General features: G+C 45.2%; 1 protein-coding gene across 2 annotated transcripts in view; it reads left to right on the forward strand.

Annotated features, from left to right (window-relative positions):
* The first annotated feature begins 2,987 nt into the window (after window positions 1-2,987).
* USP42 (ubiquitin specific peptidase 42) overlaps window positions 2,988-18,569 on the forward strand; it is a 37,807-nt gene continuing 22,225 nt past the window's right edge. For both annotated transcript variants that reach the window (XM_053364129.1, XM_053364128.1), the window contains exons 1-9: window positions 2,988-3,169; window positions 11,846-12,095; window positions 13,415-13,618; window positions 14,195-14,305; window positions 14,855-14,957; window positions 15,060-15,127; window positions 15,247-15,317; window positions 16,938-17,020; window positions 18,001-18,112. In XM_053364129.1, coding sequence (XP_053220104.1) covers window positions 11,855-12,095; window positions 13,415-13,618; window positions 14,195-14,305; window positions 14,855-14,957; window positions 15,060-15,127; window positions 15,247-15,317; window positions 16,938-17,020; window positions 18,001-18,112 — 993 coding nt within the window. In that variant the 5' untranslated portion in view covers window positions 2,988-3,169; window positions 11,846-11,854. The remainder of the gene's footprint in view (window positions 3,170-11,845; window positions 12,096-13,414; window positions 13,619-14,194; window positions 14,306-14,854; window positions 14,958-15,059; window positions 15,128-15,246; window positions 15,318-16,937; window positions 17,021-18,000; window positions 18,113-18,569) is intronic.

Here is an 18,569-nt window from a genome sequence, read left to right on the forward strand (position 1 = left end):
TTGCCAATTCACTTCTGAGCCCAATTCAAGGTGCTTATGTAAAGCCATAAATGACATGGGATCCAAGGATGGCTGACCCAAGACATTTTGGCACCTGAGGTGAACCACAAAATGGTGCCCCCTCCCTCCCAGGGAAGAAGGGGTGAGTGAAGATCTACATCAGAAACAATGGGATAATAAAGATCTCGGTCAGGATCTGCTGCCCCTGTGGAGCGTGCCACCTGAGGCAGTCACCTCACCTCATGGGTAGGCCAGCCTTGTACCCAAGTATCTGAAAGGATGCCTCTTTCCATACTGACCTGCCCTTTAATTAATGTCTGATGCTGATCCCACCACTTGAGGAAAACTTGGGGGACAACAGTGCATGAACAGGCTTTCCCTACAGAGACCCCGTATCTTTAGAATGATCACTTTGAAGTAAGTTGAGCCCTGACATTGTTGACCTTTTGGCAGCAGCTGAAGACTTTACCCAAGCTTTTAGGAGACCTGTTTTATCCCCGACTTAATATGCTTTTTAAAAAAATCTGCATTAATATCCCACCTTTTTTCTTCAAGGAGCACATGGTTCCCCATGACAACCCTGTAAGGTAGGTTAGGTTGAGAGGCATTGACTGGCCCAATGTCACCCAGTGAGCTTCATGGCTGAGTTCTAAGCACTACACCAGACTGTTTATTGATGTTGCGTGTATGTGTTTAACTATGGTATTTTATAATATGGTATTTATATTTTATGAAGTTTTATGTGGTGCATGTCCACCCTGGGTGGGACCAGATGGTAAAGGGTGGATTGTAAATGAGATGGATAAATAAATAAATGTCCTCGTTGTTAAATATGTATTTTTGGATCTGCATTCTTTTAACCAACAAAGAAAAGATGGCCACTGATTTTTGTTTGCGTGTGGTTTTCCCTCCACCACCACTAGCGAATCTAAAGACAAGCAGTGCTTTACTCAGCATAGCCATCTGTGTCAAGCTAATAGGGCCATCAGTTTCACTAGGGCATATTTGGTTCAAGAAATCTTCTGATAGCAAACTGAGAATTGACTAATTAGAACATATCTTTTTCAGGCCCTGGTAATTGAACATTACAGCTAATGGCTTGTGCCTTTTCATGATCCATTATAAAGATTCCATATGGATACTCTTCTTCACCTTGATGTTTCACTCACCATGGTTTTCCTCGAGATTTTTGTACCCTGTCAAAACCTTTCTGCTTTCAAAGTGTGTGCCTGCTGGGTGCTATTTTTAGACACTTTAGAAGTGCTACGATTTGAAAATGTGAATTTCTCTGTATCCACAAGATACCATTCTACAGCCCAAAATCTTTACCATTTTCCCGCCTGAAAACGAGGTACTTGTGGAGTAGTTGTAGAATATTGGGCCATCTGTAGAGCTGGTTCAGCGGGGTGTCATTTGTCTGTGCTAGTCATCAAACATGGGGCACCTCCACCTTCTTTATGACCTTATAGTTTTGCATGACCTGCTGAAATAATTGTACAGATTTCTCCTACAAAAACGTGGAAACATTTGCAGCTAAAAAGATTTGCCCTGCTGCCCTGCACCCTCCTGGGAGTGCTGAGATGGATGGACCAATGGTCTGGCCCACCTGCAAGGTAGGTTCCTGTGTTTCTTGACAAAGACTAGTGTTTACAACCTCACTGGGTATTTAGAAAATTCCCAGTTGCTTTAGAAAATGTACCTGTGCAAATCTCTCCTTGAGCATAATCAGAGGCATTGACAGAGCAGCAGGGTCCCCAAATGCAGCAGGTCTTGCCTACATTTTGAAGTAAGGCTGCAATCCTATATACCATGAGTGGGGAACCTTTGACTTTCCACATGTTGCTGAACTACAACTCCCATCATCAATGGTTTATGGTCCAAGGTTTTTTTTATGGCTGATGGGAGTTGTACTTCAGCAGTATCTGGAGGTCCAAAGATTTTCAACAACTGCTGTTATATTTCTTCCACATAATAGCAGTTTCAGTGGCCGTGGTGGTGAAGAAATGAGAAAGAGCCTTCTGGGCTACAATCCTAAGCCCACTACCCCAGCAGACTCAGGTTGCATCCTCATCACCCACCTAAAGCACTCCCATACCACTTTTAACAGACATAAAGGTAAAGGGACCCCTGACCATTAGGTCCAGCCGCGGACGACTCTAGGGTTGCGGCGCTCATCTCGCTCTATAGGCCAAGAAGCCGGCGTTTGTCCACAGACAGCTTCCAGGTCATGTGGCCAGCATGACTAAGCCGCTTCTGGTAAACCAGATCAGTGCACGGAAATGCTGTTTACCTTCCCGCAGGAGTGGTACCTATTTATCTACTTGCACTTTGACGTGCTTTTGAACTGCTAGGTTGGCAGGAGCAGGGACCGAGCAACGGGAGCTCACCCTGCTGCGGGGATTTGAACCGCTGACCTTCTGATCGGCAAGCCCTAGGCTCTGTGGTTTAACCCACAGCACCACCTGTGTCCCTTTAACAGACATACCTTCCCCCAATGAACCCTGGGAGTTGTAGTTTAAGGGCGCTGGGAATTCCAAACTGAGGGGGATAGGCTAACATCTCTCAACTACAATTCCCAGGGATTCTTTGGGGGGAAAGCCACGTGTTGCTTTAAATGTGCGGCCATGGTTAGGGCTGCACCGTTAAGGCTGCAAGGCACCCAGAGGAAGGTAGCCCCAGTGAGATCAGCGGGGCTTGCCTCCCAGCAAGGCGTGCGCAAAACCGCCGATCTGCGCGAAAACAAACAACCCAAACCCCCCGTTAAACAGCAGCCGCAACCGAACTCCGAGTCTGCGTTCCACTCGCGGCTCGCACTTTCGAGACCGCCCCTCGCCGCAGTAGCGGCGGCGGCGCCGCCGCCTCCTGCCTCTTTGCCGACCCCCCCTAAACCCGCAGTTCCGCCGAGCCCCTGCCCCGCCCTCCATCTCTTTTTTAAAACAGACGCCGGCGAGCGCAGCGCCCCCTGCCGGCCCCCTGTCGAAGCCGCAGGGGCGGCGCTGGTCCCTGTGTGACCCAGAGCCGCGCCGGCCTTCGCCGGGGCCCCGGATGCAAGAGGCTGGGCGGAGCGGGGCACGTCATTGTTCCCCGACGCGGGCAAAGCAGGAGCAGGAGGGGAGGGAGGCGGAGCGGCCGGGCTGAGGCGAAAGGGGAGCCGGCAGCGCCGTCCCAGGTAACTGAAGCGGGGAAGGCTAAGGGGGGACCGCGGGAGCGTGAGGGGGGAAAGCGGGAGAGGGTGGGCGAGGGGCCGGGTGGGCTGCGCTGGGGAGCCGCGCCGGGTAGGCCGCCTCCCCGGGCCGGGGCTGCTTGGCGCGGCCCGTTCCCGCCCCCCTGCTGCTGCGGGAGCGCCCCCTCGTCGCCTCCTCAGCCGCCGCCTCCTCCGCCCGTCGCTTTTTCTCCCGGCGCTTCCCTTCCCGCCTCCCCACTAGGCCCATGCGTGTCCTGGCCCCGCCCCGCCCACTGCCATTTGCCTCCCCTCTTTCTCTCTCTTTCTCTCACGACCCCCCCGCTCCTCAGCCATCTCTGCCCCGGGGTGACCTCAGAGCCCCCCACCCCCGCCTCGACCCCCCCAGCAGCCCCCGTTCCTCTTGCAAACGCCGCCCCCGCGCTCACACAGTGCTAGTGGGGGCTGGGGGTGGAGGCGTTATGGGGCCCGAGGTTTGGGGCGTTGGAGATACGCGGGGGATGGGCTCTGTGATACGTGCGTGGGCTTATTTTCTGTGGCTGGGGGAGAATTGGGGGGAGCTTGTGAAATGCTTCCCCCCCTTCAACCCCGCTTTGCTGCTTATATGATTTGGGGGGGAATGAGAGGGAAGGCAAGGGAAGGCAGTTGGGTGGTTTGGAGGGAAAGAGGTGTGTGTATGTACTTGTGTTTTATGTCTGTGTACTACTGTTACCCGTATGCGTGCATATTTATCCTGGTGTGCATGCACAAGTATTTCTGGTGTCATATACACACAGGCGTCCGCATAAAGTTGGTTTTCTTTCAGTGTGTGTATACTGGCAAGTGTGTGTATGCATATATGCACATTTTATATATAGTTGAGGTTTGCAAAGCGTGCGTTTCACACCACTGGTGTTATGTACATACAGAGAGATGTATGTACATTTGGCTTTTAGAGTATTAGTGTGTGCATGTGTGTGTGTGTGTATTGCATATACATATATAGTCATTTTGGTTGGCAGAGGAGTATGGGTATTTATACATCCAATTCTTTGTGTGTGCGCACTTCTCTCTGTGCGTATGGTTGTCAGAGGGCTTTTGAATAGTTTGCCCCACTCTTCCATTCTCTGTTTCAGCATGGTTTTTGTGTGTGCATCGTATTTGTCTAACTCAGGGGTCAGCAAACTTTTTCAGCAGGGGGCCAGTCCACTATCCCTCAGACCTTGTGGGGGGCCGGACTATATTGGGGGGGGGATGAACAAATTCCTATGCCCCACAAATAACCCAGAGATGCATTTTAAATAAAAGGGCACATTCTACTCATGTAGAAACACACTGATTCCTGGACCATCTGCAGGCTGAATTTAGAAGGCGATTGGGCCGGATCTGGCCCCCAGGCCTTAGTTTGCCTACCCATGGTCTAACTCCACCTCTAGGAAGGACTTGAGCTTTAGTGTGGAGCAGGGGCCTTGCTTCCTCTGGCCTCCCAGTTTTTTTGGGGGGAGGCAGTTACAGAATTCCCTCTTTTCTTGGTCCAATATATACTGCTTTTTCTCCCATTTCCTTCCCAGTTTGTGAGTAGCCTACATTGTCTTTCCCCCCCCACCTTGGCTGTCCACATGGGGTAGAGGGGGGCAGTCCCCACACAACAGACCATGAGCCCCAGATTGTCAGCTTTCATATAGAAAAAAGAATGGCAGCCCTTCCAGCAGTTTGAGAGCTTCATCAGCTTCTGTGACAGGTCAGCTCCATCAGGCCTCCCTCTCCCCTCAGCTGTCATCTGGGGACATAAGGCACCTCCTGGCCCAGACTTGTGCCAGCTGGTCATTACAGAAACAACTCTTTAGAAATCGGTGCCTGAGTTTTTATTTTATTTTCCTCTGCCTGCCTGTTCCTTTCTCCTTGTGCATCATGTGGGTTGTTGTGGGGTTTGTTTGTTTTTAAAAAATGAGAGGTAGGTAGGGACTGTCTTGTTTTGATTGTATGCAAATCACTCTGAAGGCCTTTTTGGTTGAAGAGCAAGGATACAAATGCTCCAAATAATAAATAAAATATTTGTAGAACCAGAGATATTCTCATTTGTTTTGTGAGAAACTTGCCTACTTCCACCTTTCGATTATGTATATATGCTTATTCCTCTCCCTTGGAAAAATTTCTGTGGGTGCCCCTATCTTATTTCCCTCTGATTTGTAAGATTGTCTTCACTTTGCCATTTCCTTCTGGTGCCCCTGCTCATGCCCCTCCCCCTTGCTGCTGAAGGGGTGGGTGGGTTTGAAAGTCTCCTGTCATTCTCTATATAGTATTACTTCCTTTGCTTGGTTGCCATGGACACTACTTCTCAAATGAGTGATTCCTGTACTTTCCCGTCTTCTCATTCTTCCCCCTGTGTCTGGAAATCGGGCTTTGATGTGGTGGGGATGGGAATTAACAGACACCCAGGTCCTTTTGCATCTTTTAGGTCCATAGTTTACGTGTCCACCTTTTCAGTCCAGTTCATCCTTTTGCCACATCTGATTAGACATGTTGCAGCAGCTGTTGCTGGGTTTGAACAAGGGCGGCGAATCTTGTTTCCCGCATGGACATTTTCTGTATGCACGCTGGCTGTGTGACATGTTGACATCAGGGCCGCGTTGCTCTGTATTTGGCATGAATGATATTATAGCAGCAGCACAATAGATTCCTGTGTAGTAGAGCTGGAAGGGAAAGTATCAATATGCCTCTTCTGTTCCTTGCAAAATCCACCTTCCCCAGGGAGGAATGTATCAAATGCTTCTACCTTCAGTAATATTAATTTCCAGGGATAGGGGAGATAGACATTTTACAGATATTCTACCTTCTGTGTGTACTGACTACCACGCCCCCTACTAAAAACCCATTTTATAGCCTCAGTAGCTGGAAACATACTACTTTAGGCTCTCCTGGCATAAACGATGCTTTGTAAGTATAAAATTGCAAACACAAATGTATCTTGAAGGCACCTTTAAAACACACAGAGCTGCCTCTTTGCAAGTAAATTGCTTCTTTCGGAATGGAATATGTTAGAAGAACCAGTTAACTTTGTTGTAAAAGACCATAGTGAAATTAAATTGAAAGATTTAGGCACAAGGTCGACAATTGTGGGGGAAAGGAAACAAGAAGCTGGGGAGAATAAATAATTGAGAACAGAAATGGCGGCCAGTGGGGGGGGAGACAGGGCTTGTGCAGAGAGGTTCTGAATCCAAAAAAAGTAAAACAAAATGGAACTACAGGAGGCAATTGCTGGGACTTTACATTCTTAATGGTCGGTATTCTTAAAATAATTACAGCTTTTTAATGAGAGACCTGATGTTTCCAATTAAGGTATTTGATTTTATTGCAAGGTGTGCCCTTGTAAATGTGGTGTACAACATTTCTTCAAACAGACCGAAAATTGGGCAGTTACCTGTTGCTAAATGTTACTGAAGTTTATAGCTGAGCTGAGCCATCTATCCATCCACCTGCTATGCTATTCTAAAAATATAATTTCCCATTATTATTATTGTTGTTGTTGTTGTTGTTAATTGTGTACCACCCTTCCTCTGTAAATATCAGGGCGGTTTCAACATAAAAATACAAGATAACAAACATAAAATACACAATAAAAACAAAAACAAATAACCCCCTCCCCCAGTCTGTATCCGCCATAAATTATCAGGAAATAAATTCTAAACACTTGATGCATTGCAATTTATTGAACTTGTTAAAAAGCATAAATGTTGCCCCCTGCAATTTTCTCAGATTGGTCAGTTTTGTTACAGGAATGGGGACCCTGTGCCCTCCAGAAGTGCTGGACTACACGTCCCTTAATCCCTGACCATTACCCATTGACTGAGGCTGATGTGAATTGGCATCCAACAACATCAAAAGGGTTCCAGGTTTCCTACCCCTGTAGTATTAATTGTTTTGTTCAATGTTTATAGCAGGGGTCAGCAAACTTTTTCAGCAGGGGGCCGGTCTACTGTCCCTCAGACCTTGTGGGGGCCGGACTATATTTTTTGCAGGGGGGGGGAATGAATTCCTATGCCCCACAAATAACCCGGAGGTGCGTTTTAAATAAAAGCACACATTTTACTCATGTAAAAACACACTGATTGCCGGACCATCCGTGGGCCAGATTTAGAAGGTGATTGGGCTGGAAACAGCCCCCGGGTCTAAGTTTGCCTAACCATGGTTTATAGCAACTGTTGAAGGTCAATTCACATTTTCATGTGGTGCTTTTAATTCAGGCAGTCTTTGACTTGCAGATTGCTTCAGAATACCAGTGATTAGAATCTTGCACTTTCACAAACCGCTCAGTCTCCCATCTGAAACACCATTCACACACACTGACAATTTTCTTACACGGATATAACCACAATATGGAACTGGGGCGCAGTTTGGAGATCTGGAAGGCAAACTCCTATGCATAGGTCAGGCTGACCAGTGACCCTGGGTTTGTGTGTTTGTTTGTTGTGTACTTTGTGTTACAGTGGTACCTCAGGTTACATACACTTCAGGTTACATACGCTTCAGGTTACAGACTCCACTAACCCAGAAATAGTACCTCGGGTTAAGAACTTTGCTTCAGGATGAGAACAGAAATTGTGCTCTGGTGGTGCGGCGGCAGCAGGAGGCCCGATTCGCTAAAGTGGTGCTTCAGGTTAAGAACAGTTTCAGGTTAAGAACGGACCTCCGGAACGAATTAAGTACTTAACCAGAGGTACCACTGTATATGTCTTTTCTCTGCTGCTATTGTTGTTGTTGTTGTTTAGTCGTGTCTGACTCTTCGTGACCCCATGGACCAGAGCACGCCAGGCACTTCTGTCTTCCACTGCCTCCCGCAGTTTAGTCAAACTCATGCTGGTAGCTTCAAGAACACTATCCAACCATCTCGTCCTCTGTCGTCCCCTTCTCCTTGTGCCCTCCATCTTTCCCAACATCAGGGTCTTTTCCAGGGAGTCTTCTCTTCTCATGAGGTGGCCAAAGTATTGGAGCCTCAGCTTCACGATCTGTCCTTCCAGTGAGCACCCAGGGCTGATTTCCTTAAGAATGGATAGGTTTGATCTTCTTGCAGTCCATGGGGCTCTCAAGAGTCTCCTGCAGCACCATAATTCAAAAGCATCAATTCTTCGGCGATCAGCCTTCTTTATGGTCCAGCTCTCACTTCCATACATCACTACTGGGAAAACCATAGCTTATACGGACCTTTGTTGGCAAGGTGATGTCTCTGCCTTTTAAGATGCTGTCTAGGTTTGTCATTGCTATATAGTGCATGCCATTTGTCTTACTTGCTTTGAGTCATCAGGAGCTAACTGCTATGCAACCATCTTCCTGTTCTTTGTATTGTATTCTACGTTGGGTAGATTGACCTACAGAAGCTGAGAGTCCTGCTATGAAGCAGGTGATTAGACTAGTCCCAGGGCATTGTCTGAGGGCACACGATGCAGGACCTTTGCTGAAGTTAAGCAGGTCTGGTCAGTGCCTTGACCGGTGACTACCTGGGTCAGTGTTGTATGGGCTGAGATTGGGGAGACACAGCATGTGTCATAAGCTGCCTGCCCACTTCTTGGTTGGTTTGCTGCTCCCAAGGAGCAGTGAACTGGGAGCAGTGCAGTATGGCTTGTTAAGTCAGATCAGAGACCTCTCCCATGAAAGCTGATCTTAGGTCTGTTGTCTTGGGAGCAAGTCTCACTGAATTTAGTAAGGCCTACTTCCCAGTAAGTATGCCCACGTGAAGTAACTCACCATCCAGTCACGTAGGATTGTGTAAGACTTGCAGGTCCCACCCGATTGAAATCAGTGGAAGTTACACAACACTAGTCGCTGATTGGGTACCATTTAGGCACACGCCACATTCTGTGGCTTATTAGGAGTCATAAATATTTTCTCTTAATGTGTTGTTGGCAACAGTAGTGCTTGTGTAAATAGTGAATCACAGCGACTGTGCTGTAGAATTACTTTTCACTCTTTACTTTTGTGACAATTTCCTCTTTGCCTTTTTTCATTATTGTTACATTTCCCAAGTGGTGGTGAAACATCCTTGTTTCTTAGAGGAGAAAAGATGATAAACCTCTTTTTTTTTTTCCTGCCCCACCCCGCTGCTTAATGGAACGTACTCTTTGTCTGGATTCGCATCTGTGTTTGTTGTCGGATAATCTTATCTGAGCAGTTGACAGTTTTGGAGTTGTCTCTTATTACTAGGTTTGCTCCAGGCACCTCCGGAATGATGCACTTGGACTGTAGTTTACTATCTTCCAAATGAATTTTGGCTGCTGTGTTCATTCTCTTCTATAAACAATTCTCTCAGATGACTTGCAAGTGAACTCCTGCTCAGCAATTGTGTTATTGACTTATTTGTGCATCGAGGGCTCCTTGACCTTCTGCCCCTTCCTCCCCGCGCCCCTTCACATTGTACCTTTTCCTAGTTAATAGGGGGAAGAGAATTGCGCTTCCAATGTGCTCTTCTTTCATTGCTATTCCCATTAAGAACGAACAGACACATGCAGGAAATGAGTAAATACTTAAGCATGTTTAGTGTTGGCGCAGAGATGTGCTTCTCAGTATGTTTCTGCTACATTATTGGGCAATTTTGGTAACCTGAGCCCTCTAATTCCAAAAGGAAGCCAGATTTAATATGGAGCTCTGAGAATGTGTTGTTTAACAATGAAAGCTGTTAGATTTACTTTATGTAACCTCATATGTGTGAAACACTTCCAGTAACCTTCAGTTCTCAGTTACTGTCAAGCCAATCTCTGGGCTTTGTGTTGATCTAGACACCCAGAGAGATTAGATTTGCTTTAGATCTCTCTGGTTTCAAAATACAGTAGGGAGTTAATATAGTACATGCTACAGCTAGCCCTCTCCAGCAGTTCCTTTCACTAACATGGGCTCTTCCTGCCTGCTGGATCCTCCCTCTCTCTGCTTCCCTCCCAAACTCAAAATGATATGCACTGGTGGGACATTACTGGCTGCATTACTGTAATATTGCCTTTGGTCCAGCCTTGCATGTGTCATTCTCTTAGCACACGAATAAATTGTGCATGCCAGCAGTTGAATTGCAAGCTAAACTAGCACATGCTGCAATTGGTTTCCTCTGCCTGGAGTAATGTAGCACTACTACTCTTTATTTTAGCCTTTTACAGCCGAAAGACAGTGTCACAATCAGAGCTGCTATAGCACTATTGCAGCTGTGTGTACACTCCCCACTTTTCAGCCTTCAAGACAGAAAATATCGTATGGATGGCAGCAGCTCTAGTGCAGCATTTATGTGTTTATTTAAATGAGGATATGCAATGCTAGGGTAGCTGTGTGACCATACCCTCTTTTGACGTTAACGCCAGAAGGAATTGGGAGAGCCATAAATTTGGCATCTCCTGCAATGCAGCACCGTCTTTTCAAGTTGGGAACTGGGATAATGCAGGCTGCAGCACGTTGCCATGGTCAGGCTCAATTGGTAGGCTGATATGAGACATAACTAATTCTGAGACTAATATTAACACAGAGAGAGCCCTGTGAACGTCAGCATCATCAAGTAGACGGATGGTGCTGTTTGGCCCACCATCCACCATGAGCCAGGGTTGGCCAAGGATGTTGCAACTAAGCTAGTTCTTCCTCCTCCCTTTACCCCCTATATCTAGAGATTGAAGCAGCCATTTAGGGAACTGGAATACTTTTATTGCCTGGGGGGGGAGCATTAATCCAAAAGAAACTGCCATGCCACACAATGTCATGTGCAGTGGCAAGTAAGGGGAAATGTGTGTGCGTCTTATGGAGCGAATGCAGGCTGCGCAGCTATCCCAGAAGCCAGAACAGCAAGAGGGATTGCTGCTTTCACTGCGCAGCGATCCCTCTTGCTGTTCTGGCTTCTGAGATTCAGAATATTTTTTTCCTTGTTTTCCTCCTCCAAAAACTAGGTGCATCTTGTGGTCTGGTGTGTCTTATAGAGCGAAAAATACGGTACTTAGTTGTATGCAACTTGTTTATAAAAAATAACATCAGTTATTTAACATGTTATGAAAACAGGCATGGCAAAAAGAGGGGCTTGTGGTTCTTAAATGCTTGATTAGGGTCAATCCAGTCTGGCAAGGTGGGATTTTTTTTCTTTTCCAATGTGCTGCTGATAGTCACACATGCCTTAGGCCATACTGAATCTTGCAATCTGTCACCTACATGGAAGCCTTAGTGTTCTCTGAAAACAATGCACAGATGCTGAAGCACCTTGTCACTTTATGCAGGACACCTACTGAGTTGCAAGCAGCTTCCTTGAAAAACCAAGTGAGCCATCATTTCTGACCTTGCAGCAGTGTTAGAAACTCAAATATATAAGCTAGGTGCCAAATGGCACCTTTAAACCTAGGTTGTGGTCATCACAATGGATTTGTCTATTTGCCAGAGAGGTTGGGGGAGCTGGAGAAGAACCTCTTGGGGCAGCCTGACTGGCCCAGTGTGGCCACTCCGAGACACCGAGCGACTGTCTCAAGAGAGATTATGTGGGTGGGTGCTACTTGGGAACATTGTGCTATGGCCAAAGAACCAGTACATTTCTTTTGTTAGAGGGGTTCATGTTTCTTTGATTGAGTTTCCGTCATGTATAAAAAGAACTGTGTGTTGTCTACTTAGAAAGTGAATCAAGATTTCTACTCTTTTTGCCGTGCATCCACGATATGTTTCTCTCTCTCGGTTTTACAGAGATGAACAATGACCATAGTTGACAAGACGTCTGAGTCCTCAAAGCCTTCGGCTTCTGAGAAACAGCCTTTCAGCTCCGTGGCACCAGCTTCTGGAGAAATGGACTCGGGCTCTGCAGGATGGGGTGCTGTGTCTTCTTCTTTAGAAGCTCCAAAACACAAAATATCTTTGGGGCCAGTGCCAGGAGCTGCAGTGTACTCTAATTCATCAGTACCTGAAAAATCCAAGCCCTCAGCTCAGAAGGATCTGTGTAAGTAAAGCTGCTCTATTAACAAAGAGAGAGAAAAGAAAACACACAGCGAAGCTTCTTACGATTTTATTTTGTTTATGAAATTCATATGCTCACCCATCAATAAACATTCCTTGGTCTGATTACAAACAAGAGAAAAATACAATGCATAATAATTAAAACCAACACTAAGCAGTAAAACATAGCAACCAGAACACTTGGATTTGCAAGCTACTTCCATTGTCAGAAGCAGTATACACCTGAATACCAGTTTCTGGAAACTGCAGGACGGGGAGATGGCTATTGCACTCAGGCTTCCCAGAAGAGGCATCTGGTTGGCCATTGTGAGAACCGGTTGTTGGACTAGATGGGCCACTGGCATGTTTTAGCAGTCTCTTCTTACGTTCTTAAGCCTATTGTGCAACTCGTGCAACCTTAATTTTTGAAAATTTGTTCCACCTGTGGCAAGAGCCAAAGGAGAAAGCCATGTTCTCCTATTGCAGTAGTTATGCCACAGTTACCTTGGTAACTATAAACAAGGCACATTTAGCAGTTGGGATGAACCATTAAGCACATTAAAAATGGTATTGATTAAGAAGATGATTAAGAATATTTTTATGCATCGTAAGTGTTTTTCAATATTCGTTTTTTAAAAAACCTGAAACTGGCAAGCATAATATTGAGAGGCATTATTTCCTGTGTAGGAAAGAAGAGGGTGCCTCTTCTAAGAAGCTGCCTGCTAAGATACACATGCACATTCTATATAAACACAGAAAATGCTACTTTTCTTTTGTGGCGCTGGTGTGAAGTAGTGGTCAAAGTGTTGGACTAGGAGACCAGAGTTCAAATCCCCATTCAGCTGTTAAGCTCTCTGGGTAGCCTTGGATCAGTCAGTCACTCTCGGCCTAGCCTACCTCACAGAGTTGTCAGGGTAAAATGGGAAGGAAGAGAACCATGTACACCACCTTGAGCTCCTTGGAGGAAAGGTGGAATAGAAATGTTAAAAAAAGAGAAAAACCTGTGATATGCATACCCAGTATATCAATAGAACAAAATACACTATAAATCACCTAAGATTTCTTCAATAGTTAACATTTTTAACACTAAAAAGATACAGTGTTCAGATCAGGAAGGTGATTAAAATGTGTTTTTATTTATCTTTACCATTGTAAATTACTTATTTAAAAGTGGTTCCACACATACCCTGGGCCACCTTTTAGCTGGAGCTTCCCAAACATCATTATCCTTTGTTCTGAATTTTAAAATTCTATCTTTGAGTAATCATTCTGTCAAAATCTTAAATCGCTTCAGTATATTTAAAATGTGTCTTTGGTCTTCAGCCGCTGTTGGTGACGGCATTACTGCCCCGCAGAAGGTCCTCTTTCCGGCAGAGAAGATATGCTTGAAATGGCAAAAAACACACAGAGTTGGAGCCGGTCTCCAAAACCTTGGCAACACATGCTTCCTCAACTCTGCACTGCAATGTCTGACCTACACCCCACCTCTTGCCAACTACATGCTTTCCCATGAACACTCCAAAACCTGTGAGTATATTTTAACGTTTGTCACACTTTCTCGAAAAATGTGGACAATATTCTATGATTCTAAATATGGCAGGCTTCTTAAGAACATGGTTTATTAAGTTAAAAGCAGTGTAAAGCAGTTCCTATGGAACCTAAGTTAGTCGTGCCTTTTAATTGTAGTAGATCTACTCTGAGTATACACCCCTGTGTTTTTACTATCCTGAGCTGTAAGTGCTGCTCAAATTATAGGCATGAATGAAGGCAGGTGGGTGAGAACCAGCCCATTTTTGTTAGGCCTCACACATAGCATATAGAATTGCTTTGCTTACTAAAGCTGCTCAGAATTTGTTAGATGTTGAGAGTGGTGTCTATTGCTTGTTTTGGAGATAATTGCATATAATATGCATCCTTTTAAAAATCCATCCCTTTTCCCCTTGGTTGTAAATAATTTTGCCCCTTGAAGCAATTGCAATGACTTATCCTTGAAGCAACGTTTTGTTGGACTGACTGCTTTTTGTGAGCTGCAAAAAGGTTTGTCCAATTATTTGTTTTATAATACAGGATGGGTATTTCTCCCCTGCCCCCCTTCCTTTTCAGGTCACGAACAAGGATTTTGCATGATGTGCACCATGCAAGGTCACATCACCCAGGCGCTTTCAAACTCCGGCAATGTCATCAAGCCTATGCCTGTCATAAATGATCTTAGACGTAAGCGTTTATCTTCTTTGACATCTAGTATGCTTTAGACTACATAGCGTCTGCATGACATGTAAACCACAAAGCCCACCACAGCGTAAAGCCATAGATTGTAGCCTACCAACTTTCCTAGTTTTGCCGTCTTAGGCAGGCAACAAAAACAGGAGGGATGTTGTGCCCCTGATGGGTTTGAGTTCAGTTTGGTAAGTTGCAGGTTGTGTAAGCCTGACTTTTATATCTGGGTGGGGGACTGTCAGCCCACAGACCAAATTTGGCCCACCAGGCCGTTTTCCAAAACCATGCCCACACCTGATGTCATATGTGATATCAGATGTGGGCAGGTAGAGACGTAGCTGGATTGACAGCCCCACACAGCCGTTGCCTGGGGAAAGCAGGATTGAACTCTGTGCATCAGCTGACATCAGATGGGTAATCCTACCCACCTGTTAAAGTTGACCTGCTGGGTGTGGGGAGGTAAAGATCTGGTCTGCTGGGCCAAAATGTTTTGCCACCTCTGGTTTACGTGATATATTCAATGTAGCTTCTTTCTTTGCATATTAGGAATAGCAAAGCATTTCCGTTTTGGCAATCAGGAAGATGCACACGAATTTCTACGGTACACCGTTGATGCTATGCAGAAAGCATGTCTGAATGGTAGCAACAAGTAAGTTGTAGCTGGAGTAATACACCCCCACCCCCGGAACTATTATTGTGTTTGTGAAATCTCTTTTGACCTAAATTATCTACTTCTGTGATTTGTTTCTAGATTGGACAGACATACCCAAGCTACCACATTCATTCATCAAATATTTGGAGGATACCTAAGATCTAGAGGTAGGTTCCTAAAACACCAGGATCTTAGCGTATTGTTGACAATCTGTCTTGTTTGAGTGCTGTTGAACTCTGGCTTCGATCACGGTATATTATTCTAAACTTCTTTTTTCCCGTTTCAGTAAAATGTATGAACTGCAAAGGAGTTTCAGATACTTTTGATCCATACCTAGATATTACATTGGAGATAAAGGTATGCTAATTTGCAAAAAGAAAAAGCTTTGTTTAAATCTCTAACAGCAATGCAGTTTGATTAGATTAGGAATGTGCTTTTCTACTCCAAAATATAAGAAAGCTGCCAATGGGGTTAGTTCCATTCCATTCAGTAAAGCTGCGGGGGGGGGGGACTTTTTACAGCCCAGGGGCCACATTCCTTCATGTACAGCTTTCTGGGAACCACATGCAAGTGATGGGTTGGGACCAGAGGCAAAAATTGGATCAGGCAGCTATGTGACACTTACCTTTGCACAACAGATTATGTTGTAGCAATAGTCAGCAGTTTCTGCCCACACAGCTCTTCATCCTCCATCCAGGCAAGCAAGAAGCATTGGGTTGTAGCCAGTGCTAGTCCTACTCAGAGTAGACCCATTAAAAGTAATGGACGTAGCCAGGATTTTTGTTAGGGGGGCAGAACCTCAGATTTGTATTGATTTAGGAGGAAGTTGCCCCCTTGCCCCTCCCCCTTGGCTACGCCCATGGACACAGCTAACAGATGGCTTAATTTCTGCGGGTCTACTCTAAGTAGAGCTTAATTGGATACAACCCATTATCACAGCTCAAGAGCACATTCCAGCCAGACAAAAGCATGTGAGAGTCCCGTGGGCCAGACAAATACTTGGAGGGCCACATTTGGCCCCAGGCCTGAGAGTCCCCATCAATCCCCATGATGAAGGCTTGAGCTATTATACAGCAAGCCTGTGCTGCAAAAACTGTCTTCATCATTGCATGCATGAAAAGTAAATGTTTTCCTGTAACACGAGACCTACTTATTAGACCAAAAGGGCCAAGTAGTTTAGCATCCTACTTCCCACAATGACCAACCAGATTGTTCCAGGAAATCCACAGGCATGGCATGAATGCAAGAAGGCAGCCTCTTGTTGCCTTCCCTGCCAGCAACTGGCAGTCAGGGGTATCATCTCCCTCTCAACATGGAGGGTTCCATATAGCTGTTGTAATTAACAGACATTGACAGGTCTTTCCTCTGCGTATGTTAGTGGCCATCAGCATACCTTGTGGCCATGAGTTCCAGCATTCTCTCCCATTTCCAGTGTTCTAGGGTGAGCTTTGCTTATGAAGCAAAAATGAAACCATGCACACACAAGATGGAGCTGTTTTGGGGGAACCCCAAGGTTTGGAGGAGTCCAAAAGTCTTGAAGGGGGGAGGAACTCAGAAAGAGCTCAATGAGGACTGAGCATGCTTATTGGCCGTGGAATGCTGACTGACTGTTGCGGGAGGGGAAACAGAAAACTGGGAGAATGGACAGGAGCACTCTGCAGTTTTTTTGCAGGTCCCCTTGGATAATTTAATTTTTTATTGTTTGAAGAAGAATTTTCTTCAAGAAGTACTTCAAGAAGTATTTAGGTGGCATGCTCCCTGCAAAAATGGTTTTATGCCGTCGTTTAAAACCATGGAAATGATTTTACAATGTTTGTAGTTTGGGGGATGATAGATAGAGATGACTTTGGAGTGCCTAATTCACTGATTTAAAGCATTTGGTAGTTGGAAGATTCTGCCATGAACTAGAGTTAACTTGGAATAGTTTTATTTTTATTTGCGACGCTCACTTCAGTTCTCCTCTTCCTCTTTTTCTAGTCAGCTCAAAGTGTTAACAAAGCTCTGGAGCAGTTTGTCAAGCCAGAACAGCTGGATGGTGAAAATGCCTATAAATGTAGCAAGTAAGAAGAAATAAATTTAACGTTTCTCTGTAATAAAATACCAATTTGTCATATGAATCTTACATGGTTTAAAAAAGAGTTTGGCTTTCATTTAATGTGCAACTTGCAAGGCAAAATGGCATTTGCTAAATTATTTATCACGGATATTTAGTGATATGTGGTGTAGCAAGCTTTATTTTGACACTTATTTGCGTATTAAAAGCAATCCAAATTCTTTGAGGACAACTGGAAGTTGTATTTTCTCCTCCCCACTCTCAGAAGCAAATGAATAGGGCATTTAGAAGAGCAGCTAAAAGTTACTGTTTCTGGCAGCCCTGAAACCATTGGAGGAGAAAATATCTTAAATTGTTTTTCATAACGTTTTTTAAAATGTTTCCAGAATTTATGTTGTTGCTGCCCTGGGCTCCTTTGGGGAGTAAGGGTGGGATATAAGTTGAATGAATGAAAAATAAGAGCAGCACTGGCTCCAGGTTTTCAGAAGTCCGTGGGTCTTCCTGCTGTTGTTTGCAGGCATTGCTGGTCCTCTGCATCACGGTTGGTTGCAAGACAGGGCTAATGAATAAGCAAACAGTGGCACCTTTCCTTCTCGCCACTGTTGTTTCCTTGCTTGTCCCCTCTGGCCCACAGCAGGTGACAAGCAGCTGGCAGTGAAGAAGAGGATAGGAGCCCGGGGTTTTTCGTCAGTGGGCCCCTGCTGTGGTATGGGCCCCCTGTCAAGAGTCCAGCCATGCTGACCTTTGACATTGGCCTGGATCAAAGGGCATGTGGGAGGCAGGAAATGGCAGGGGCATTTTATTTTCTCTTTGCCCCAACCTTCTTGAATCTGCTGTTGTGAATGGACATAATTTATTTATGAAAATCTGAGCCTGCATATACTAGTTCAAATAGGGCAGGCAGTTGTTTGAACTTAGGGAAATGGGATAACACCAGATGTAAATAGCCTCGAAAGCTGAACTGGATGTCGTCTGCTTATGTTTTAGGTGTAAAAAAATGGTTCCTGCGTCAAAGAGGTTTACAATACATCGGGCTTCAAACGTACTCACCTTGTCCTTGAAACGGTTCGCAAATTTCAGTGGTGGCAAAATTACAAAGGTAACACAACGATACAACTGGATTGGATTTTATAGCCCCAGATATAAATATTGACACATGTTAAAATGCATTCTGCAGCCTGGAAGCAAATATTGTGAAGGAAGATATAAAAATGGTTTTATATCCTACTAATTATTATATAGTACAGGTACAGCAAAGTATAGGTTTAAAAGAAGCACAGAATGTACATATAGGTGTACATCTTTTCGTCCTAAGTTTCTAGAAACAAAAGTTGCCTTCAGCAAAGATAGTGAACACCTGTTGTATCCTGACAGGAATATTGCCCCACAGATCAGAGGGGGCCACGTTAGAAGCCCAGCTCCAACCTGCTACAGATCAGGCTTCTGATACCTTGGGAGCTTGAAAGAGAAACTGTTCTGCAGAATACAGTGAACTACTAGGTATAAAAGGGATAAGGCAGTTTCCCAAGTAACTTGGTCCTGAGATATATAGGGCT

This window comes from Podarcis raffonei, chromosome 14, assembly GCF_027172205.1.
Source record: "Podarcis raffonei isolate rPodRaf1 chromosome 14, rPodRaf1.pri, whole genome shotgun sequence".
Lineage (NCBI taxonomy): Eukaryota > Metazoa > Chordata > Lepidosauria > Squamata > Lacertidae > Podarcis > Podarcis raffonei.